Genomic DNA, 25,749 nt, shown 5'->3' with positions numbered 1-25,749 from the left:
AACGAAGTATATAAAGTTTACATAAAATATATCGCACCACTGCTTATCTTCGGTATAAAATTAAAGTGTAATACTCTGCAGTAACAACGTACCCATTCGTCACTTCGTAGTCATAGATTTCGGATCAGGCATGGAAAACGTTTTTAAAATGCGTAATACTGCCCTTCATCAAAAGGGTAAAACAAACAGCAGAAGAGAAAAGGCAAAATTATTTGTATCAACCTGAAGATGTCAATAGTCTTATCAATCCCTAGGTCACCCTGTATACTTTCTAAAATATTTATCAAGCTACGTGTATCCGTCACTGTATAATCATTTAATATTATGAACCTACAGACACACGAATAATCTTATCGTATCGATTTCCAGTTTTAATTTAACATTCTCAATAATAATCAAGCTGATATTTTCTATTAATTTAGAAATTATAAATCCACCTTCTACATGTATGCAAAACTTATATTCTACATTGATATACTCAATCATCACGCAATATTTTCTTCTAAAAACAAATTGGGTAAACCTTCACTTCCGTATCGCTAGTAACAAAATCACAAAAAAAAAAAATACTTAATTAAGAGAACAAAGCGAAACATCGTATGGAATAAACTTTCTCTTTACAAAACCATTACACCTTAAGTGTCTAATACAATTCTATGCCATAGTCGAGCATTTAAAACCTATTTAATTACTTAATATACTGGAGGGTAGACTGCGCATCTTATTAAAGCACCTATTGTATCGTAATTCAGTGCTTTGCAAACTTTAATAACGACCGAGTAATTCGCCAACCAATATATCGTCCCAACATGATGGTTTTTTCCCTTTAGCATAGAAAAATCAAAACCATGCATAGAGGGGGGAAAAAATAGAAACAAAAAATGAGATCGGTTCAAAGTAAATGCAAATACGTGAAGTGTAGCACTTGTTACTCTTTTAAATAACGAAAGCTCCCGAGCAATTGCCAAAATTTAGCGCGCGCATAGCGATGATATTATGCGTATTTCATGTGTATATAATATTCAATAAAAATATAAATACTAATCATGTTTTAAAAATATAATACCAGATAAAAAATAATAATAGTATCAATAAAAGTGGCATGTCTTAACAATACGAGGCAAGCTTATAAAAGGAACTACAACGTTTAATTATTGATATGAAATTTCTGGGGTGGACTCAAAGGGAGATAAAAAAAATCGGTATCTTGTGAAGCGCCAATGTAAACAGAATTCCCGCTTTTCCGAATTCTCAGTTCCCGCTCTTTAAAGCGGACAAAAGCAAGATGTATCGGTAATGGAATCCTGCATACGCCTCGTATAAACTTTAAGTAACTGGCAGTGTACCCTGAAAAAGAGATTAATGGAAGTCAGACGTGAATGCTCCAGTTCAATGTTATTACGAGAATTATTATGAGTACCTTACCTGATTTTCAAATTCGAATCCTGAATTACTTCGCCGTCGCAATTCCACACGCTGAGGTCAGGCTGCGATTGAGGTATGTTCACCTCGGTGTTGTCAGCAGGTACATTTATCACAGACGGAAGAGGTCGGAATTTGAATTCCCTGGCTCTGTATACTTCGACGAAAGGGAGATCGTACTGGATTGCGTAAAAGGGTTGATGTTTAGTTAGGTAGATGCAAAAAGATAATTCATAACGCGACAAAAATCTTCGAGCATTCTTCTTACCAAATTCTTATTCCTACTGCTCAATCTCAAAAGGACTCTGATGTTATTTAAAAACGATGTGTGCCTGATCAATATCACGTCAATACATCCATCTCCGATGTGACAGTGTGGACTAAAGCCTGAGGGACTTCGATCGCATGCACATGAAACATTGGCACCATTGACCATAAAGAATTTACCTCTCACTGTCCGCCATTCTGAAAAACAGAATCAAAACATCGGTATTAGTGAGAAGTTTCAAATCGATGCCGAGAAGTGCAGTGAAAAACAACTAAAGGTACTGTTATCGCTTACTCAATATTTCTTTATCGCAATCGTTATTACGTGTATGTTCAAAGCATCTGGTACAATTTTCTGTGCATTTAGTGCTAGCAGCTGGATGACACGGATCCGATAAGAGCTCTATTTCCCCTTCATATCCTTTGTTGGCGAGTATTTTCTTGAACCCTGAAACATGTGATAAACTGGTAAGTGAAGAAACGGGCCTGTTAACTACCAAATTGCAATAGACAATAGCATATTGTGTAACAAGGAGGTAAGTTTGCAGTATGAGTCGTGGGTGAGCGGAAGACGAATATTGCAAATACGCAAGGCGAAAGGACAGTTGCCTCCTTCGTGCATACGATTCTTTATACAACAAGAGTATGTTACGCGTCTTTTCATAAAGCACGAAATTGAGGTTAGGGTCGCGTAATGTGAGATTTGTTTCCGACAGCGCATGCGTGCAGAACTTGAAACTGGTCTTATCTGTACTCTGCGCATGCGCATTCGCAGAGTCACTCGACCGTCGTAGAAACGGGTACTTTGTGTACGAAAAATACGCATGGAAAAATGCGTAAAATATGCACGTGTTATGTAAAAAAATTTCACTCCGATTTCTGATGAAGAGAAATCTGATATCACGCACATCTACCGACCTGAATAATCGTATCTCTGTGGTCCCATCCAGCGAAACTTTTCACTATCTCGGATTACGTCGCCAAGGTAGCCATAGCTAAGGACGCTAGCGTATAACCTTAGCAAGGAACGATTATTGTGGACAGATGATAAATCGAGTCCTGTTGTGTCTCCAAAAATGATATGTATAACGGCAGTTTGAACGTCGATCGTCCCGTGGAGGCTGTAGGCTACAGTATCGGTACTTCCGCTCGGAATAACGCCGACTGGTAATTTTGGGGGCGGTAAGACAGCTTCTGGATCATTTGGGTCCAGGTCCTTGTCCTTTACAGTCCGTAATACCAACCCGTTGAACACCTCGGAAAAGGTGCCGTCTCCACCAATGCAAGCAACTGCCTGTGAAATTGTATGTTAGTATTAGTTGCGTTGACCTTCTTATTTTTTGGTACAAATACCAGCGCACGGAATTCGGTTTATCATTTTTCTCTTCACCTCAACGTCGTCCAAATTGCAGGTAAGCAATGTGTCTCGGATGTGTCCCGCTCTTTCGGTGACCAACATCCTTGCTTCAACGCCTGCTATGGCAAGCAGCGGTTGAACATCACTTTCCCATATTTTCAAGCCCTTTTTCTTACCCCCGATTGGATTAACAAAGACCATTATTTTTCTAGGACGATGGGTCAAACCTGGAATATAATGATGTGGAGTTTTACTTTTAAAATTACGATCAAATCGAAGTATGAGAGTGGTTAAAGTTAATTGCTCAAAACGGTGGGATTCTTTATGACTCGACTGTAAACTGACCTGATAGATAGTTACGAATAGTCTTCACCCAAGAAGCTACTTGTCTAGAATCGGTGTGACTCATTCTAACGCTGTGATGACTCCATTTGTGTTTAGAACCACGAGCCGCATAATGAAGCACAAAACTTGTTGGGGCTTGGGACTTTTCGTCAACACCACCAGTGTTATCTACGTCTGCATCATTGCCATAATGAGCTGCTAGGACGTCGGTCAAAGGTAAAGTCCACCTTGCTGCAAAATATAATTCTATTAGTAATGTCTAAACTAAAGTGAATATTCTATTTTGTTCATCTGTATTATAACTACATGTACATTTAAATAATTGTAGACACTACAATTTTTTTACTTTTGATCCCGCTGGTAGGAAGCATGACGCATGGGATTAATTTAATCATCTGTCTGCAGCGATGAGAAATATTGAGTGATCAAGATTGCCTCGCAATGTTTTTTAATTTGTAAATCATGAGTCTTGAATAGTGAAGTTTTGGCATCTTTCGTTCCACTGTCAAATGATGGTTCAGCAGATTTTTTTCGACCTTCTAGTGATACAAAAAACAAACTTCGCTGCTGTCCACTATAAAATGCGCCGAACAGTTTTACGGGAAACGTTTTCAAAAACAAAATCTTAATTATTATTCTCAGACGATAGCTCGTAGCATATAATGCGCTCGTATACTTGAGAATTGGAAATTTGAGAATACTTGGGAATTTTACTTATCATAATATATAGGCATAACTTGACATCTGCGACAAGCTCGTAGCTATGAGTTACTAAGTATCTACACGCCATGCAAATATATCGATACTGTGTGAATATACACATTCGCATGCACATGACTGTATGCATGGAAAATTGCAAAAGTATTTGCGTCAGAAAATATTGCAAAACTACTCGATGCGTGCGATGGTATGCGTGTGTAATGACGATCGTTTCTTTGATCAACGGTGGGACGGAACTTGAACGAAACAAAGAGGATCTGTGAGTTGGGTGAATTGGAGAAAATTATATTATTCGAATGATGATGTGAAATGCTAATGAATTCGCCAGGGAAAACGGTAGATTTTCGTCATAATGCTGCTGCTGTTAGTCCTATGCTCTTTTTTGAATTCCCTTTCGATTATTTGAGAAAATTTCGATGGTCTTCAAAGTGCTGAAATCAATTCTTTGATGCACTATATCTACGTCATTTTGCTAGAGAAATCTATTGCGCGCTGTCCGAATGCGCTGCGAGCAACGGCCCAAGAGTTACAGACAGCCAAATCCTGGCGGATTCACTTCCAGGGTATTATTGGAGTGTTTTTTCAGTGGATCCTAAAATCAGTGGTATTAGAATGATATTGCAGCTAATCACTCAAATTCCACTCAATTCATTGGTGTAGTTGTGAAATTTTTACGATGGGGCTTTACCAAAATTACACTCAGAAAATCCACTTTGGTATCATCAAAATATCACTTTAATCCACTGGCAATCTCTAACTATAAGTCCAGTACTTGCGAATTTCAATATTCAAAAATTCCTATAAATCATTTTCCACGAGAATTTAACTTTCTCTAAATTGTATAAATTTTTTATGTTCAAATCTTTACGATATAATTCACATAATATCGTCGAGATAATTCTATTTCCAATTGAAGTTTGCCTCTGGCATTTCAAAAATTTTCATAGAAACATTTCTTTTCACAAGACATGAAACAATTCTTGTAATATTAGAGTCAAAACGCGCGCTCTGAGGGTAAAATTCAGTTTTCGGAAAATTAGCAAGAAAGTAGACTGTCACAAATGTCGGCCGTAAATCATATAGAAAACTTGACCAAAATTGTTTCAGCCAACGGTTATCCAGAATTTAATCAGACTTCAGTCACGAATAATCGACCACCAAACAGATAAAACGACCATTTGCGAGATATTTCGAGACGGCGTCAAAGCTGACTTTTTAATCTTTGCGAATTGCCTTGAATATCACATTTGTAGTCATTGGGGGAATCATTCACTGACGTACGGAATTGGAAGTCACACAACCTGTCCTTATACTCTTCACTGTACAAGTAATTGCATCTTGGCGAAGGAGAGTTCTGTCAATAGTAGCCGCAAAAAATCCTTCTCACTAAATTCTACTCCCCGTCCACTTTTTCTTCGATTGTGTTGATCACATGAATTAGGTATCGGAAATTGTGAAATGTAAAAAATGAGAAGAATATGAGCTAAACATAGGTTATTGTAAAATTTTCAGCATCGATTGAACCGAAATAGATTAGATTAGACTTTGAGCCATAACTTGAAATAAAAATTAAGTTGAAAACTCGCTATTTTCTTTCTCCCAGCAACTTTTTCCAAATTCTTATCTCTTCAGCTTGTATCTCGGTGAGGAATGAAGATTCTCCGTATTTTTAAACGCGAAATGAAACGTTTATTCTTGTAATTTCAAGCAGAAAGAAGTTCTTGCAAATTGGTGAACGCGCTTAAAGTTTATTCACGTTTTGAATGAACCCAATTTTTTTTTGTCCACCCTGTATAATAGATATATGTGCTACTGAGGCAGCACAAAGAGAATTGGCAACGACGTTGAGTATTCATAACATAACATCGTTGATTCAAAGTTCCGCATCTATTTATATACTGAAGTAGAATCAAATTCTGCCAGGCCATGAAAACATAGTCACCTCAACCGGGTCTGCTAACTGTTCTTTTTTCTATTTTGGGGCGCGATGGCGTAACTGCAACACCGTTAAAAGTTTAAGTAACCCCTAACGAACCGCTAAGTGTATGGTCTCCGTTAATGGGTAAACACCGTTACGTGAGAACAAATTTGAAATGGCTTCAAGTGGGGAACGAAGGAAGTGAGAAGAATGTGGACAATTCTGAAACCAATTTTCGGTGGAAAAGTAAAACCTACGGTACGACGGAGCTTCACTTTACAAGCGTCACACCCGAAGAATGTGGAATTCACAGATGGAAGGCAAAAGGATTCGAATGGTCCAAATATTTTTGGATCCACCTCGAAAAATACCCGCCTTATTTGGGTTGGACTGGCGGAGTGCTTGAACCAGAATCCATTTATATAAGATGGGACTTAGTATAGGGACAGTGGTACGGATCAATGGCTACTAACACCCCTTACTACCTTCCACTCCGGAGCGAATTCGTAAAGCAGGTTCTTTTGTCATCAATGCATTGAAGTCAGGGGTGAATTTTCAGATCAAAGGAAACTCCGTTATACTTTCTTAAGGCGAGTGACGATGTTTGGTAAAGAACAACGTCGGTAGATAGGCGATTGGATAGAGGAATCTTCCGTAAGAACTACGATAGTGATTTCAAATGGCGGTGACCTAGGGTTTATCAATTTTTTTTTATTTTTTTTTTCCATTATGTTCAGACTGTAATATAAAGTCTACGCACTATACACAAATTGGAACAAAATGGCGACCATGCGAAGACCTTCCCTTGCCCACTCGTCTATCTACGGACCTTGGTGAAGAAGTAAATGTCAGGTTCACGCCTTGTGACATTTTTCGATTCAGTGATAATAAATTAATTGTATAGGCAATAATTTATATATTTTACATATATTATACATTATCGCTTATTATACAAATTGTATACTTCACGTGTAAATTTTAATTACTATTGTATACAATGTAAGCGGTATTTGAATTTTATTTATGGATGCGTGTAATTAAATATTGTCTTATGCAGAAGTTTCTAATCAACTTATATTTCTAATATTACGCAATGTTTATTTTATTTTCCTTCATATTCATGTCTGAATTGATTTGAACTTAGCGCAAGATCCAGAGGTAGGGGGTATTTGTAAGTTTGTCCTCAGACGCGCTAGATAGCGTTAAATATCGTATATGGAAATATATTGATGTACTATGCTAGTATCCGCACTATTCCACCCTCCGTGAACTGGTGTATACCTATAATGGATTTACGGTATAGAGATATTATAAATAGAGTAAACAAGTGAGCCATACAAGCTTCCAATCGACAAAAAGAGAGTGACTAATCTATCTTTTTGTACTAAAAACAGTGTAAGGAGTTGGGTGTGCAGTGCAGCTTTTCGGAGACTAACCAAGAGAAAAGTTCAGCCAGTTGACGTCGCAACAAGCGGTCCATTCAAAACTGTTAATAAATTAGTATCCGAGGTAGATCAGGATGTTACACATAAAACGTAGACTGAATTCTTCAGTCCACGCAGAATGCAAATGCGAATACTATTTTACTCCTGCAGGTCCCGCCACGATTCTTACATCCCTTAAACGAGAAATTGACCCTTTTATTGAATTCGTGAAACGACGAGACTCAACGCGATGCGTGACCTAGCGCGTTTTTTCATGCGTTCATCAACGTTTAGTTGAGGTTATATTTCATTTTGTACACGTGCATGCGCCGTAGGATTACCATGACCTGCCGTGACGTCAACTCACAAACAACTTATAAACGCCAACTGGCTGAATGTGCGACCTTTTTACTCCTTACACTATGCTACCAAGCATGCGCAGTGTTTCACTGCGCAGAAGTAGAGCAGACTTATGATTCTGACGCATGCGTAAATGCGGACGCAAACAAGGATAAAACGGTCGCTCGATTTTCTTTCTCTTTCTGTCCGTCAGGCCTTTCCACTTATGCTCACCCCTATACTTTGCCTACTCTATGTATAATATCTCTATGATTCGCGGTCTCTACCTCGATCAATAAGAGAGTGTTCGCCCTTACCAGACGCGCTGGCAGCTCCGACTATGTCTACACTAACATAATACTAACTTAACGTTTAATCCTCTCGCCTTCATCGAAGCAATACGCCATTCGTGCGGGAAAAGTTTGATAGGACATGACAGATTCTGACAGAATTTTATAGAATCGGACTCAAAAGCGCGATAGACTTATCACTTTGTCATGTTTCTCAATCCTATTCTCAAAACTCTCTGGTTCGTTCTATTTTCCGATGGGATCCTGTAGGAATCCAGCAGACAGCAAATTTAGATGGACTCTATGATATTATTATAGAAATTTTCAATAGGGCCCACAGGAACGTACCTACATACATATTTATAGTCCATTCGGTCAGGAGCGTCGTCCCGAGCCAATAACGTCTGAATTATTGAACATCGGGCACTATAATTTAGGGACGACTTTATACGTGAACTATTTGAAAATTGAGTAATCCATTGACGAATTTCCCGAGAATGGAAGAAATTTGTCGTTAGTGATGGATACAGTTTGTCATCAAATATACCACTTCCTATCTTTATAGCCAGTCTATGATAATGATTTGTTGATAAGGTTTTGAAGAAACTTTTTCAATTTCTGGATGAACTTTACATTTTCTCTCAGTCCATAATTGGGAAATTGTTTTAACTCGCCTCGTGTCTAACTCAACCCAACCTAACCTAGCCTAAAATTTGGATTTTCAACACTAGGGAATAATAGTCATACATACGCCCCTGATCAGTAACTCGACAACGTTTTTTGTTTTCAAACGCAAGTGAGGTAAAGACGTTAAGTGCCTCAACATTGGAGAGGGGGCAACGGAAATATTACGCCTGATAAGTGCAAGTGTACCGACGAAACAACGGCCGCCGGCTGTTTTCGCAGTGTTGAAGATAAAAATCGCACTCTATCATAACAATTAATCAAGCCAGATGAAAACGCACGACACAAAGGAATAGACTAACAGCGCGGTATAAATAATACAGTTTCTTGCATGTTGGCGCAAATCATTAGCCGACAGAAGTTTTTTGTCGATATACGCAAATACGTGACGTATGACGCAGTGATTCTTATTCAACTACGTAGGTAGAATTATAATAAACATTGATTCGGTTTTTCTGAATCTCTCAACTTTTCCTTCGTTCTAGAAATTTTGACGATACGGTGATAATTACGTTAATGGAGTGTCGGGTCAAGTCGGTGGGTTTTATAACATTACAGCAGTAGCCGTACATTGGTATTTTGATGTCCATTACTATCAGCGTAACTAAATGTACACTAATTCAAATTATAATTTAATTTCTTCTGAATTCCGGAGACATCTGTGTTTACTGAAAAAATTTGTTGTTTCGGCCCAACTTCAAGTCGTTGTAATTCGAAGCGTGCGCGACCTTGACGACGTGCGCAAGACCCGCTCTTCTTGTTCCGGAATACCTTGGGAGAGTCTCAGGCTCAATGACGCGTGCGCTATTTGCATGCACGAGATGTAGATTATCTGCACGTTTATCTCTTCGTGAAATTATCGATTGCTCTTCAATAATGCCATGCGACGAAATATTTCCACGTTTTCATTTTTTTGTAAGGAAATAATAGAATTATAGATAGTGAAAATTAAATAATTTTAATTTAACTTGTACATAGCTAATAGCTTTCAGTTATGTTTCACCAGTTTCACCGTTTTTATTTCTACTATAATCTGCCAGTTGCGTAACTCTGACGTTATAATGGATTCCATTCAACTTGGTTAGCTAACGCGAAGTATTAAAATTCATTATAGAATAATTCAAATAGTGTTTTTTGTTTATTATCGCACCTCTAGCTACTGCAATACGATATTATAAACGGGTATAGGATATGTGCGGGTAATATTCATGAAATATAATAAGATGAAAGGCCACGAATCAGCATAACTCGACGAGTATATTAATACCTGGCGATTTACTTGGCCTTTTTTCTTTGTACCTTCTATTCCCGCCCAAGTGAGAAAAAGCGTGCACGTCCAATTCCCATGACGTACAGAATCAAAAATCGAAGCAATCGAACGTAATAAAATTTTAATACTTGTAACAACCGGTTAATGTTGTTTCTGCACATGATTCAATAGCAATGGTAACAAAACAAATAAAAATAACTTAGTTTAGATATAACACGACAATGTAGTTGATCTATGCGCGATAAAGACCTGTACGTTATTATGTGCAACATACAATTAGCTACAAGCTGCACATATAGCCTACGGGTATGCATAGTCTGATCTCTGTATTATATTATACGTATTATCGAATATCTTCTTCCCGTTTATAGGTACAGAATGTTTGAGTGATACGTATAACTATTATAGCTATACGTATAATTATATGTAAGTTTTTAGCTGCACGTTTCGTAGATTAATGAGACCTATTTTTTCAATTATAATATACCTACGTTTGCCTGTACATGTGTAGAATAAATTAATGCAAGTTATCCAGAAAATAAATATATAATATAAAAGTTGATACATAACTTTATTGTTCTCTTAACGTTTTGAAAATCATAGTTAAATCATCGGTAAATTTATCAATTGAACGGCAATCTGCAGAACACAATGATCATATATACCTATATCTAATATAAATTCTTCGGTTACACAACAATATGAACCGTAATACTAATGATTACAATCATAACGGTTATTGTAACGATAATTATGCGATCCTAGTCTTCTTCTGTTGTGTTATAATTGTATATAGCGGTAAAGATAACGTATGTATGTATATCAAATGCCGCTAATTGTTTTAATTCAGACGAGCTAAGCGTTTGGTACGTGCGTCATTAATTAATGTCATTCCTCTTCGTGATTCAGGAACAGATTGAACTGCCTTTACTGTTACTAGCATGCGTGAATGTATAACCGAGTAGAAGATTCACGTAATAATATCATAATATCTATGTATGCACTGTACACATATAAATATCCGTACTATCTACACTTCATTAAATCGGATCGTTTGAAATATATCACTGCAACTATAATTCAGAATAATTGTAATAATACTGATGACAATCGACACATATAAAAATGAATGTATATCTGCGTATATGTACAGAAATGAATTCTACGTGGTGTTACCACACAAATTTTCTTAAACTCTACGATTCGTTTTATCCTATCCAGTAAAGCAAAGTGTACGGATCTGCATGTATCTGAGATCTTAAAAAATTATCAACTTTCACTTTCGATCGCAGTATTGGCCGACTTTTATCAACGTAATCATTTATATGTATAGATGCATATTGGTACAGAATAATTTCTGTTGATTTTCGCATTTTCGTCGACTGATCATGATTTCCGTATATTCGATAGTTTCAAAGGTAGAGATAGAAAGTTTCATCGACCGTTTGGACCTTATATTTTAACACATTTTAACTCACGCACTGTTAGAAATTGACCCAGTATTGCATACTATGTGTTTCACAATTGACATCGTGCACGTTTAACTGAAAAAAAGATTTGACCGTGAATTGGTGAAATATAGATTTGTCAGCTGATTGCTTACCTGCGTTTTATTATTCGTTTACTTTTTTACTTATGCCACGTACAGCGGTCTATAATTGTACTGTGTCTTGCCTTGGGATCAGAAGTTATGTACATATACAGATGCTCAAAACGTCCTTGAATAAATTGCCATCGAACAAGGAAAATAACTGACCGACGAATATTTAGTCATTTCAAGTCAGATTTCAAACATTTTTTGTTCATTTTTTGTATCATATTGTACGATTTTATTGAATCGGATTTTAGGACACATATCTCACAGAATCTTTTTTCGATAATTTCAGTTAATAAGCATCAAATCTGGCTGAAAATGCGGGCCGAAATATCGAAAAAGAAACTTAGGAAGTTTAGATATTTTCCGTTGATGATCTCTATAGAAAAGGTTATCGGTAGTCGATAGCAATTCATATTTCACATATAATATGACATGACGTGATCTGCAGTTCGTAAGTAAGAATCAAAAGATCTTTATCGTGATGAATATGACAGCACAATCGCTACATGTAGAGTGAAATTATTTACGCCGTCATATATTATCATATAGATCAACACATCAGGGAGAAATTAATGTGAAATTCTTTTCATTTCTTCCGTCATGACAATAAAGTATACAAAGCAATTTGTTAATGTGTAGCTGCAATATATACAATGTGGATGTTAAATAACGTGCAAAGAAACCATAATTACTCACTGTAAGGAGGTCGTTCGGTTTCCCAGATGAGGGTTCCCCGATGAAAATATACCCTGCATCTCTTTTTACGAATCACAAACGTGTTGAGGAGCACTGCATCCGAGGCATGATCGTTAAATTCCTGCATCGCGGTGACGGTCTGAGTACGAGTCTTAAATTTACTTTTATTTTCCCAGCTGTGCTCTGCCGTTGCAGGTGTATATTATTGACGCTTCCGTTCTCGTTTACTTGTTATCGGAGTCACCACCTTTTATCATTACAAAATACCGCTATTCAAACGGTCGACATATTCTTTCGTCCCTCCCCAAAACTCTCGCCGTCGGACAAACTTTAGCGGCACCGCATAGCGTCAACGGATCGATCTGACACCGATGAATTGTATGTACAGAAACGCGTTGCGTATATACGGACGGACGTAAGAATCATTCACCTATCTGCGGTCAACTCCTGGCTGGCTGCGCCTGCCGACTACTGAAGTACTGAAACTGACTTTACTGACTGACTACCAGTGTCCCAGAGTGGGTGGAGGAGTGGCTGGGTATTTTGAAACAATTGAAATATAGCTACCTGCTCGTGGACTCAGGTGGTAACACAGAAATCAATGTTACCAACGAATTTCCATAATATGTCGATATCTTATCGTTGACGCAATACTCTTTGGATAACTCTGTTCATTCTGATTATTTACCAACATTCCACCAATCAAGTATATTCGTAGTATTGTCCGTGGAGCACGAATGTCACGTTAGGAAGAATCCTATACAACACCTGTAAGAATTATAAGTCGGTCTGGATTTTACTACCGGCAATGCTTTGCTTCCAAAATTACAAAAATTTTCCTCGAATTGCATGGATGAATAATTCGTGGCTGATACTCCGGTACTTAGGACAGCTATCGCTATATTCGTAAATTTATCGGATAAAGCTCCGTAAAAGATAATACTGAACTATTTGCGATCTCTCATATTTGCCTAGAAGCGCACTGAGCACACTAGCTACGCAAAAACATACAGATTATTGTACATTTGTATGTGGGTTATACTATACTACTATAGCACACGACGTGATGTGTCGGAATAAGGTCGAGGTGCAGAACTTTCTGGAAGTGCTGTTCGCGCATTCTGCTCTGTTTTGCTACACACCAAACATACATATACATAGGTATACATTGCGAACATGTATGTATATGTATGCATACAGATGTCGGGTGCGAATGCGTATACACATTACATACGTAGCTCCATGTTACTTTGCTGCGGAATTTCTGGCGCTCATTTCTATAACTTTAGTAATTTGCCCTATTATGGAATAATTTTGGTCATGATGAATCCCGGTTTTCCGTTAATTGTCTTATAGGTATAACGTAGATCCACGATGCGATTGTAACCTGACCTAATTACCGGGAAAATTAATTTTATTGCCGATGACAATAGTCTATAGGTCTCTAAGTGGATAAATTCGACATTATCATCTTTGTATATATGTACATATTTTATGAATGATTTATTTTCGTATGTAGATTATAAATATTTTCTCGTCAGTGTCTACTGTAGCCTGTTGCGATCTCTACGTGCATTCACCTCGACCATCCTCTAGCGATTAGGAACTCTGATTGAGGAGGTTATAGAGCCAGAGCAAGTTTTGCGCGGGAAACATTCCTTCCTTCGGACAACATTCCGAGTCAGTCATTGTTCACACACAGCATGTCATGGACTAGGTAAAGCATGGAGTGCTTAAACTGCTTAACTATACAACTACATCCTTACAGCGATTACAGTAAAGAAAGCAGAATCAGTTACAATGGATAAGGAAATATAAGAGATCAATTGGTCATGTAGTATATGTTATGTTTACTTTATTGGATACTATTGTATTGGATAATCTGAATATCAATTTAGCACAATTCCGCTGTGCCTACAACTATTATAATTAAGTAACGCCGTCCAACTATTTGTATATTATACGGTGAAATCCACCGATGAATTGGGATTTCGTACGTACATTCGAGATGTAACGATTAGATGATGCGTTATGGATGTGTGCAATATGCAAGCTTGCTGCAGGCTCTTGTTCTTGAGGAGGACGTAAACAGCGTATCTTGCTTGAAAATGAATATAGTTAAGAATTCACAATGTGGAATTTGAGAATCCCTGGTAGTTTAAGGTTACGTTAGGTTAGATTGACACAGCCAAAGATTGATATACGTATACTACTTCTTCGTGCATATACTTTAGACCGCAGGGACGCGGGCAATGAGGACAACGGTTACGGACTATGCGAACACACCTTTTTTTCTATAAGGAGTCGCATTCATTTTGCGGGGCAGTAAATATTCCAAACAGCTTAGCATTTTAGCAGGTTCAAGAGGGTGGACGCAAAACTGTAAGAACTTGCAAGGTACATACAAATCATCTAGATAACAGCAGTTCAACAAGGATACGTAGTATTCGCGTAAATAAATGTATTCAGGCGATTCGGATCGGAGCTGTAGTTTATATGGACGGCCCTGAAAACTGCGGCACTGTAGTGAATTCATATCCATGGCTTATAGTTATCCCAAAGTACGTACAGCACTACATATCGTAGGCGCTGACGTATAAACAAAGGTTATCATTATGTTTGCTGATAGATACATCAGTTCGGTTTATTCCGAAGAAATTCACATAACCAGCAAAGTTGGAATTAACGAAAGAGTCGTTAATGGTCACATTGCTTTTGAGAATTCGTGCAAGGTACGTCACAGAGGCGTACCGAATTGAGGGTGGTCACATCGCCCTTTTGTTATCATCGATCTTGCTGTTACTCTCTTTGTTGTTACTTCACAAATTATCGTATGACCTGATAATCAACGGACTCTAGTTGAGGGAAAAGTTTACAATTTAGGAAAATTAAGATAGTGTAAATCAAATAATAAATGGTAAAATTTGCATTACGAGAAAATACTTATTCCGAACTATACTGTGAAATTAATTTTCTCTCGCGGTTAATCGGCGCTGTAAATCTACGGCCCTGAGCTCATGGTGGAACTCGGACGTAGTTTGAAAGAGCCAATGGATATCGCCGTTGAAATTCACGCAGTTGCTGGAAGGGGCTGCGCGTCGGGTTTGCGCGCAACCCGTAATTCTCGATCATAGCAGCGCCGCAAGTGTCCATTTTGTTTCATTCGTTGATCCCGGCTAGTCGACGCTGGTGCAACTATATTCCTCGTTTGCTCGGAGTTCGGCAGTACGTAGTATTCAGGAGCGACGCGTTAGATAGGGGGCAAATAAGTAGCAGTGGCTGTCTTGCTGCGGAGTTTGTGTCGCCCGGTATACTAGACCGAGAATTTATTTCAGAGTAATAGATCCACGCTTCTTTTAGATTTTAGTGATCGAGATTAGTGTCGCCGGTAAACTTTTCGTGTTTTCGGAGAAAATAAAATTAAAATAATAATATTATAGAAAAATTTACAAGGATCAACGAAGCGTGTATATATTCGACTTTTTAACCACTGTATTCTTCGGTGATAATCTGTCGTTTACCAAGATGGCCGAACTACAGGGCACGCCGGTTACTCAGGACGCACTGTCCGTGGCCCAACTTGAACTTGGAGGAAATCCTAACGCCTTGGCGCTGCGTAGGCCATTCGACCCTGTCGCACATGATCTTGACGGTACTTTCCGCCTGACACGTTTTGCTGATTTGAAAGGATGAGGGTGTAAAGTCCCTCAAGAGGTTCTTGGTAAACTTCTTGAGGGACTACAGGCGGACGATAATAACGTCCAAGATCATGAGCATGCCCATTTTATGCATATGGCTATTCCGCGCATTGGTAAGTTGATTTCTTATCATTATACGTTCTTCTGATTGTGCATGGTCACTCTTTGTTACCTCGGATCACTACCGTATCCACGGATTAATCCACGAAGCATTTTTTTTCATTATTGAAACCGCTATACGGTTGCATGATTATTCGTTCGCATATACAGAAAATTCACGTTTACCCCGCCAATGGATAAAATTTGTGGAAATGGCGACCGGCCAGCCGGCCGGCCGGCGCTGGGCGTCCGTCCGCCACGTTGTCAATTCCCGCCTATTTTTTTTTCTCGTAATGCGTTCGCCGCCATTATGTTGTCCGAACATCTTTTCACGATCCCATTGTTTCCCACGCATCTGAAGAAGACGCATGAATATTCGTATTCTCGTTTGCAGTCTAAACACGTTACATGATGAATCTTATAACTTTTCTCACTTTTTATTCATTTTTTTTGCAGGTATTGGCATGGATTCCTCCGTAACGCCGTTGAGGCATGGTGGTTTGAGCCTAGTACAGACAACGGACTTTTTTTATCCTTTAGTAGACGATCCTTATATGATGGGTAAGATTTCTAAAACTGTTGAAAATGACCGGTTACTTTTCAGTACAACAGGTGAAATTATTCTCGCGTTTTTTTCTTATAACTCGTCTCTCGTGGTCCTGCAAATAACAAATAAATAGGCATACGTCGTTATTACAATATGTGTGTATATTAGTTTTATTTTTCATTGCTTCGACTACATATTATCAACGAGCAGAGAAATCTTATTTTTTTTCTCAGGCAAAATTGCATGCGCCAATGTGATCAGTGATTTGTACGCTATGGGTGTTACGGAGTGCGACAATATGCTGATGCTTTTGGGGGTCAGCACCAAGATGACTGAAAAAGAAAGGGACGTTGTTGTTCCACTTATAATGAGAGGCTTCAAGGACTCTGCTCTTGAAGCAGGGACGACTGTTACTGGTGGTCAAACTGTCGTTAATCCATGGTGTACAATTGGGGGTGTTGCCTCTACGGTTTGCCAACCCAACGAATACATCGTGTATGCAAAATAATTCAAGTTGTTTAAATTAAGTGTTTAAGCTTTTCCAGCACTGCTGCCCATCACTTTTCCTAATTAACTCTAAATGTTTCTAGATCATGAAAAGTTATTTGGATGATGTTTCATCAGTCTTGGATTGACTCTAGGTACCTTGAACAATTTTTTTTTTCTGTGTCCTTTTCAACGTTTAGGCCGGACAACGCGGTTGTTGGGGATGTCTTGGTGCTAACAAAGCCGCTCGGAACCCAGGTGGCAGTCAACGCTCACCAGTGGCTAGATCAGCCCGATCGTTGGAATAGGATCAAACTAGTAGTCAGCGAAGATGATGTGAGAAAGGCATATCAGCGTGCAATGGACAGCATGGCTAGGCTAAACAGAATAGGTACATTTACTGTTACATCAGGACACCAGAAAATTTTTTAGAGATCTTTTCTATTTGCCTGGCCATACACATTGGACCATTTTGCAATTCTGCACGGTCTGACAACACTACCAGGCATAGAATAATCAGTTGAGGATTCCATGGCGCTCTGATCTTGTTCACTGGCAGTAGTCGTCACAAATTCCTTGTACATGTTCAATTAAAATTTATTTTCATTTTGTAGAGGTTTCAAACGTTTATTTGATTCTTACAGCTGCACGACTCATGCATAAATATAATGCACATGGGGCAACGGACGTCACAGGCTTTGGCCTCTTGGGTCATGCCCAAAACCTGGCCAAACATCAGAAGAATGAAGTTTCATTCGTTATACACAATCTTCCGGTTATCGCCAAAATGGCAGCAGTTGCTAAAGCATGTGGTAACATGTTCCAATTGCTTCAAGGCCACTCCGCAGAGACCAGTGGCGGATTGCTCATCTGTCTTCCACGAGAACAGGTTTGCTATAACCATAATAAAGAATAATCCTAAGAATGAAAAAACTTCGACCTGCTGAATACAGTAGGGCATTTTAGACCGGTAAAATGTCCTAAAGAACGAGCAGGAAGATAAATTTTTGAGGGTCCCAAGCTGCGTCAACAATGTGTTGACTCGGTGTCGTCAACTCTTAAACAATCGAAATTTTTTCTATGTGTACGCTTGTTTCCAATAAGGTGTATCCAAGCTTTATTTTTTGGCGTTTATTTTTAGGCTGCTGCATATTGTAAGGACATTGAAAAACAAGAGGGTTACCAAGCATGGATCATCGGGATCGTTGAGAAGGGTAATCGTACAGCGAGGATAATCGACAAACCGCGAGTCATCGAAGTACCCGCGAAGGAAAAAGATGGTGAACTCTGGTAGAGGGGTGATCTTACGGATGATTATGTTATATGAGTTTGGTATCACGCATTCAAGGTGGTTAGATCTTGCAGTGCTAATAGCTGTTGGTTAGCAATTATTGTAAGATCGCCACGAATGTTGATCGGATTATCGAATAGACGGGAAACCACTTTGTGTTCCCCAAGTTCTTGGGGAGCTTGATAATATCTAATATACGTAAATATATATATATATATATATGTATGTATATATATATATGTATATATATATATATATGTGTGTGTGTGTTTTTATCTTATACAATACATGATCGTAGAACAATTCATGTATAAGATAAAAACGAAGAGGCAAAGGAAAACAACGCCAATAAAACAAGTTAATGAAGAGATATCATCAGCTAGTATATATACATTATACATATATGAAAAACATAATTACTATAAAATATAAAACAACGGTTTGCTTTTATACACGACGAAACTGTGATTTTTTATTTTTTATCAAATTTCAACGTTGAGTGCATCTGAAAATGAGAGCAAATTCCAGTTGACGTTGATATTATAATCACTTTCAATTGCATAAACAAAGTGAGAAAAAAAAATGTTCAATTCAACAGTTACGTGTAATTATGTTGACTTATTTTGACAATGTTGATCCAAAGTCCTAGTTCTTTTCTTTGCTTTCTTTTCTCAATATTTCCTAATCTTTGACTATTAGGGGCGTAGCTATTATGCATATGCTTGTAGAGAAACAATGGAAAGATTAACTCTGTTATAATCAAACCGAAATTTATCTGGCAAGTTGGCGTCGGAACGATGAGGCCGAGTAAACTAATTCCCTATAAATAATAATGGAGAGTGAAAGTGAAGAAAATTAAAGTAAAAGCTTATGGCGAACTAGCCAGGCAAGCTTGGCTAACCAAAATGTATTCTCGTTGAGACAGATGACAAAAATTCTAATTCAAATGCTTATTACACCCAGATTGCAATAAGTTACCGAATCTGGGTAAGTTATAAATTGCATATCTTGATTGAGTCAATTGCTCTAGTTTTCATAAAGTATTTTTCCTTTGTTATTCATAATTAATACCGTACTTTTCTACAGACTCAATTATTCGTACCCTAAAAACGTTTATGAAATCAGACCATAATAATTATGCGAGCACATTTGTAAACAGACGTTGGTAAACTTTGAGAATGATGGGGGTGAAATTTGTCATATAACATTTTAATAAAGCGCTACTTTGTCAATAACATAGTCGCCTCTTGGTTATTACCGTTTGCCACTTAATCGTACGACACCCTCCTAACCTAACCGTGATGTGGGTGTGTATGCATGTATTAAACTCATACGTAAGCCGTGAAATCGATGCACGCGATTGTCAAAATGGTGGTATTGAGACCGTCGACAGGTAAGGGTATCACGAAGGCTCCATTTCTGTCGTTGAAACGGTACTTGAATTTTATCCGAAGCGGTCGTACAGCACCAGGAACCACCTCTAATGGGCTTGGATGTGATAAAATAAAACGACCATTGTCATTTTGTTTTGTTTTGAACTATGAGAGGCAGTGTGTCTGTATAGTCTATATGCAGGTTTCGAGTGGTTGACAAGACAGCGCCACGGTCGGAAGTTCGAAATATATTGCTTGGAAAGCAATTCAAAAATTAAGAATCTGACGCTTGAAATGACGCTTTGAGAATTGAAACGGCAAAGATTTGAAATTGAAGAATCGGATACTAGTTTCCGGGATGGAGAAATACGTTGTGGTCGGAAGGATTGGCGTAGGCGCGCATGGGCTGGTATTGAAAGCTTATCACGTCGAGCAGGGCAATGAGGTGGCGTTGAAAAAAGTATTGCTCAAAAAGATCGACGAGGGTATTCCGACCTCCGTATTACGAGAAGTCAAGACTCTACAAGAGCTGAGACACCGCAACGTAAGGAATAGCAGCACAACTGCGGGTCAATTTCATAATTTTTAACCATCTTTATGATCGATACCCATAGGTAGTCGAGTTAATCGACGTTTTCCCAGTGGGTTTGGATTTTGTCATGGTATTTGAGTACATGCCATCCGGCGTGTGGGAGATAATTAGAGACTCGGAGAGGCCGCTAAACGATTCTCAAAAGAAAACTTACGTTAAGATGTTGTTCGAGGGTGTATCGTACATGCATGCAAATAATGTCATGCACAGGGTGAGTTTAGAAGGTTTAAACAGCGTATTCAAACCTACACCCGTGAATAACTTACACTGGTTTGAACACTGTCTCATCATTTTATGCACACGCACCAAACTTCAATACCCTAAAAGATGACAGACAGAAGCTCTGACATTGAATTACAGAATAGTTAACCGTCTAAATGAATTTAAACAACTATTTATCAAGTTAGGCTGATCAGTTCAATTGGATAAAGAGTTCAAACTCATAAAACTCTGGTTTCCTAGGATTTGAAACCTGCCAACTTGCTTGTGAACCGAGAGGGCGTGTTGAAAATAGCCGATTTTGGTCTTGGCCGATTGATCTGGGACGACAACAGTCATTCCTATTCGCACCGAGTTGCAACACGATGGTATCGAGCACCGGAATTGTTGTACGGTGCACGTTATTATACTACAGCGGTAGACATATGGGCGGTGGGATGCATTTTCGGAGAAATACTTAACAGCGCGCCTTTATTCGCCGTAAGCGTGGATACAAAAGTTACGAGGTTGAAGTTGGTAATATTATCGCCACGAAAAATTGGGGAAAGAATCACTATTTCCTTAATTTTACAATGATTTTTAAGGGACTAAGATTTCAAAATACGAGTGTGTTTTGTTTTATTACGGTCTACTGGATTTTAGGCAATTTCAAAATGGCGGAATGACGGTTTTTCCACGGCATCAATCGTTACAATAACGTTACTAACTTCAATATGATGATCAGTTGCATCGTCCTTGTACATGCAATTGCGCACCTGCCCTTCGGTCTGTTTTAGGGAGAAACTGACATCGAGCAGCTGGCTATCGTTTTGCGACTGCTTGGCTCGCCGACGACGGAATCTTGGCCCGATTTGACTACTCTGCCAGATTACAACAAAATCACATTCCCGTGCCACAAAGGTTTGCCCTGGGATTTGATTGTACCAGATGCAACACCGGATGCTATAGATCTGATCAAACAGCTTCTAGTCTACAACTCATCGAAACGCTTAACTGCCTCATCGGTGTGTGAGATTCTTAGGCAGTGTAATCAGACAGACTTAATTTTCTTCAACGACTTCTTGTTTCAGGCACTAAAACATTTATATTTTCATTCGCGGCCGTTCCCCTGCCCTGAATCTGCTTTGCCGAAACCAACGCCGGATCATCGGGTTCAAGTAAAGCCAGAAGAAGTTAAAGGAAACTTGAAACGTACAGTCTTGTTTCAAAATTTGTTGAGCATCGTGTAACCTTGCTAATCGTTTTACGTCGATGACTATATTTTGCAAAGATCTTACGACGTCCGACTGTTACCCAAGAACTTCTATTTGACTTACTTCTAGAAAGGCAAAACCGCTAATTCCTTTGTTAAAAATCCCAGAGCGGTAAAACAACTTGGCGTTTTCAATTGATTTTTTCTGAGAATAGAATGCTAAGGCGCGGTCTCTGTGGAAAATAACAAAGAATATCAGTAACAAGACGCGTGAGTGATCGAAGGCAACTGCTAAAAGTCCTCACATTGCATACATTATAAATTTTAATATATAAATGATCAGCAACTTTTTTCCATGTTTATTACTATATTAGGTAATTTAAAATTTATTATTGTACAGTAGTAGCCTAGTGATTATGTGTAGATCTTAGACAATAACCATACGGACAATTATTGATTAAAGATTCGTTAAAGAAATTGAAAAAAGACATGGTCGTCGCGTAAAATTAATTTTTATTCCGAGATCTGATGATACTAAATAATTACGATATTCTTAGCGAGTGCAATGATATACACGAGAATGTCGATAATGATAAAAGACAGCGAAGTAATACCAGCAATAATAACAGTAACGATGACAATAATGACACTAGAATATAGTTTCACGTGTAAAATGCTTACAATATTGTCTCACAAAATGTGCCATGAATGTGATACAGACAACCATAATCAAGCCATGAGTAAGGTATACCTATATGAATAATCGTCCATATGGCTGTTGCTTTGACATTTATATCTGCGTTATTGTAATTTGTCAAAAATATATTGTTCAATTTAGTCTACCCTATTGTTGGTTTTCTTCGCGCTGGAGCGACGATAGTATGTATTGAAAAGAATTTCTCTTTCAGTGCGTTGTTGAACCATTTTAAAAATTTTATTTTCGCATTCTTTTATCCTTTTAGACGTTGTTTCATTTATTGCAATAACACCTCTAATCGCGATAATAATTGCAAGCGTTTTGTAATTGTCTGTTTACTTGAATGTACCAGGAATATAGATTTTCTGCAAGAAATAAAAATATTTTGAAGCTAAAATTGAGTCAAGCTTTTTAGTTTTCTTTCTTCCTTCCGTTCTCTTTTTCTCCTTTTTGACTTTCAAGTTTTTTTCATAAGAAAATAATGGAAAGCTTTGTTGACAACGAAACCAACAACACGGGCAGTAAGTAGCGTATAAATATTCAACTGTTTTGCATTATTCAATTTTTTTCATACATAATATAAGCTAACCATTTATTTTGTTACTCTCCTATTACCCTATTCGTAGCTAAATTTGTTACTTTTACAATAATTTAATTTTATAATTGTAATATTATTATTATCATAGGTAAAATAGCATAATAATAATAATATATTGTATTTATTATTTTGTAAGATTCGTAATTATATTATCAGGAATACCTACCCTACACTCTATTCAGTTTAATGTGATCCTAATAACTTTTCTTGTACTGCTTGCTTGTTTGCTTTTTGAATCTCGAATCAAATAGTTCCATTCATATTAATGCTTTTTATATTCTAAATCTATACATCAAATAAGCCATAAAATCAGCCCAAACATAAAACAATTACTCGAAAGCAAACTCGAAACTTGGTTGAATAAGGGGTTCAATTTTGGATTACTGCTTCGGCTCGTACTTAAATGCTATTCGCGTAAATATCAGAGAATTGTAATAAGTTTGGGCGAATTTAGACAGCACATTTTTTAAATATCACTTCAGTGATTAATGTAAGACGATTTTATATGAGACAGCGATTTGTAAAACGTTAGATTCTAGATTAAACTTAAATATTCAATTTTTTTCGTCTAATTTATGATCACAATAATCTAAGAGAAATAGTGTTCCTCAGCCACACGCACGCCTATTCAATTTTTTGGAAAAATCTCTAAATATTCAATCGATCCTCGATACATCGTAACACACCCACCCACATTGAACTGTTTTTGGTAAGGTAAACACATACCTGTTTCGTAAAATCGTAATAAACGCTGCATTATTTGAAAACCAGCAGAGTTTTTCATATATTTCTTTATATATTTTATATAGTTTTTCATTTCAACTCATTGGCTTAAGAACACTACTGCACAAACACAATTGAAAAATATATTATCCTAGGTCTAAATTGATTAATCTTATGGAGTAGGTAATTGAAAAAAAGCTATGGCATGTACGGCTATCGATTAACAAGGAAATTTGCTCAATTTCATTGCCATTCGACTGAGCTTCTAAGTTTTACATTAAATATAACAAAAAATTTTGATTTTTTTTTTTTTGCATTTTTCTTTTGTTCTAGAAAAATCTTATTAGAACGCATTTCACTATTATTATTAGTAGTAAATGTTTATGTATGAATTTCGGTCATTTGTTTGATAGGAGATGCGCAATAATATTGAAAGCTACAAAATCTGATGAATAGCATATTTTTTCTTCCTTTTTTTTCTCTTCATTATGCGTATATAAATGTAACGAAAAATATAATGCTATAGACGATACGAGTCCATCCATACCATAGAAGAGTAATCGTATATTTTATGTATACATTATATTTGTTTCTTCACTTGTAATCTTCGAGAATTGAACTAACAAAAGGAGAATATTTCATTTTTGGCCTCAACATATTTTCTTTGCTTGTTTCATTTTATATTGTTTTCTATGATGTTATTACTAACTTTAAGCGATACGTAAGTGAATATTTTTTTTTTTTTTTTGCTCTTTTTTTATCTAATAGTGTAGAAAAAACAAGACGTAATTGAAAACTTGATCGCGAACTTTTCGTGATTCTGTAATGTTCAATATTGAGATAATTAAGTAGGATTTATTCTCGTTTAATACCCTTCTCTCGCACATTTCAGCATCGAAAAATATACATATTATATGTACGTGCATATGTGCACACATGTATGTATGATTAGATACCGTCGTGAGCTTATGTGATAATCAAACCTTTGCTTTAATTATAAATTGTGAATGAATACATGTAAGCTTATTGTGCGGTGCGGGTATTACAACGACGGTTATAAAAGTATAATATTAAATAAAAATTAATATTGATGACGATAATAACAGTTGTAGTAATAATAATGATAATAATAATAATATTATTAATAATAATAGTCTTTAAGGTTGATTTTATTTTGATACTTTTTGTATATGAAGAAAAAATTTGATAACCGCCTATCTATCCTAGCCACCTAAACTAGTCCTGCTCGTCGTCTTTCTAATTCTCCTTGTATGCCTCCCTCAACTACTCGCTTAACACGATACATATTTATTTCATAGTAAATACAATATTTTAGCCAACATATCATATGAAATGGCTGACATACCGGATGTTCTGGGGAAAAAAGTGGAACAAATCGATATACAAACTGTACATGCATACGTATACATAGTAGTGTATGCGTGTATGTATCTACGTATGTATGTATATACCCTTTTATCAGTGTGAGCAAAATTTAAAGAGTAAATTATTAAATCGTACACGCGCTTTAGTTACGTATTCATTGCAGCATACAGGTATGTAACCTGTACATAACTCAAAACACTGTAGAAAAATTTTAAAGCACTCTAATACGCGTTCCCTTAATTTCTACAAAAGTCCAAATTTACGCCACATAATTTCGCCGGGATTTAGATATTTTATACACTAATCGTCGAAAGTAAGTAACGTCTTTGACAGCTGCTTAACCCTTTCGACTTTGCGTCTATACAATATTAAAATTGAATTTTTAGTTCCATAATTAGTACACATTTAACATTTTAACGCCGTTGTTCTACTCAAAGCATCCGTACTATTATTTTTCTTTTCATTTATGTATATATTTATATAATATCTACGTATAGAAGCTTTTTCGTAATATGAAAA

General features: G+C 37.2%; 3 protein-coding genes across 5 annotated transcripts; 2 read left to right on the top strand and 1 right to left on the bottom strand.

Moving 5' to 3' along the window:
* Nucleotides 1–823: 823 nt before the first annotated feature.
* LOC124306389 (ceramide kinase) lies at nt 824–12,832 on the bottom strand. Of its 2 annotated transcripts, none has more exons than XM_046767047.1 (8): nt 12,330–12,832; nt 3,392–3,622; nt 3,080–3,273; nt 2,608–2,983; nt 1,985–2,137; nt 1,691–1,887; nt 1,426–1,601; nt 824–1,347 (listed from the first exon to the last, which is right to left on the bottom strand). In XM_046767047.1, exons 1-8 carry the CDS (start codon nt 12,454–12,456, stop codon nt 1,266–1,268), a joined length of 1,536 nt encoding a protein of 511 aa, XP_046623003.1. In that variant the 5' UTR covers nt 12,457–12,832; the 3' UTR covers nt 824–1,265. The 2 variants fall into 2 exon arrangements, with proteins under 2 accessions (XP_046623003.1, XP_046623004.1); XM_046767048.1 differs by lacking the exon at nt 12,330–12,832 and adding an exon at nt 3,738–4,006.
* Nucleotides 12,833–15,511: 2,679 nt separating this feature from the next.
* On the top strand, nt 15,512–18,912 carry LOC124306391 (inactive selenide, water dikinase-like protein). 2 transcript variants are annotated; one of them, XM_046767053.1, is made up of 6 exons: nt 15,512–16,140; nt 16,583–16,687; nt 16,907–17,168; nt 17,360–17,550; nt 17,804–18,048; nt 18,301–18,912. In XM_046767053.1, exons 1-6 carry the CDS (start codon nt 15,855–15,857, stop codon nt 18,451–18,453), a joined length of 1,242 nt encoding a protein of 413 aa, XP_046623009.1. In that variant the 5' UTR covers nt 15,512–15,854; the 3' UTR covers nt 18,454–18,912. The 2 variants fall into 2 exon arrangements, with proteins under 2 accessions (XP_046623009.1, XP_046623010.1); XM_046767054.1 differs by lacking the exon at nt 15,512–16,140 and adding an exon at nt 16,422–16,512.
* Nucleotides 18,913–19,755: 843 nt separating this feature from the next.
* On the top strand, nt 19,756–22,399 carry LOC124306393 (cyclin-dependent kinase 20-like). Its single transcript, XM_046767058.1, has 5 exons — nt 19,756–20,367; nt 20,438–20,626; nt 20,878–21,114; nt 21,411–21,638; nt 21,705–22,399. Exons 1-5 carry the CDS (start codon nt 20,182–20,184, stop codon nt 21,861–21,863), a joined length of 999 nt encoding a protein of 332 aa, XP_046623014.1. The 5' UTR covers nt 19,756–20,181; the 3' UTR covers nt 21,864–22,399.
* Nucleotides 22,400–25,749: the final 3,350 nt, after the last annotated feature.

This window comes from Neodiprion virginianus, chromosome 5 (genome assembly GCF_021901495.1).
Source record: "Neodiprion virginianus isolate iyNeoVirg1 chromosome 5, iyNeoVirg1.1, whole genome shotgun sequence".
Taxonomy (NCBI): domain Eukaryota; kingdom Metazoa; phylum Arthropoda; class Insecta; order Hymenoptera; family Diprionidae; genus Neodiprion; species Neodiprion virginianus.
This window is presented reverse-complemented; position numbering and strand designations above follow the sequence as displayed.

Coding starts and splice junctions, on each gene's coding strand:
- LOC124306389 (XM_046767047.1), bottom strand. CDS start 12,456: ATGCAGGAATTTAACGATCATGCCTCGGATGCAGTGCTCCTCAACACG. Junction 3,623..12,329: donor AACCGAACGACCTCCTTACA/GTGAGTAATTAT, acceptor TATATTTTGCAG/CAAGGTGGACTTTACCTTTG. Junction 2,984..3,079: donor GCAATTTGGACGACGTTGAG/GTGAAGAGAAAA, acceptor ACAATTTCACAG/GCAGTTGCTTGCATTGGTGG.
- LOC124306391 (XM_046767054.1), top strand. CDS start 16,437: ATGTTGTCCGAACATCTTTTCACGATCCCATTGTTTCCCACGCATCTG. Junction 17,551..17,803: donor GGCTAGGCTAAACAGAATAG/GTACATTTACTG, acceptor TGATTCTTACAG/CTGCACGACTCATGCATAAA. Junction 18,049..18,300: donor TCTGTCTTCCACGAGAACAG/GTTTGCTATAAC, acceptor GTTTATTTTTAG/GCTGCTGCATATTGTAAGGA.
- LOC124306393 (XM_046767058.1), top strand. CDS start 20,182: ATGGAGAAATACGTTGTGGTCGGAAGGATTGGCGTAGGCGCGCATGGG. Junction 21,115..21,410: donor ACAGCGCGCCTTTATTCGCC/GTAAGCGTGGAT, acceptor GGTCTGTTTTAG/GGAGAAACTGACATCGAGCA. Junction 21,639..21,704: donor AACGCTTAACTGCCTCATCG/GTGTGTGAGATT, acceptor TTCTTGTTTCAG/GCACTAAAACATTTATATTT.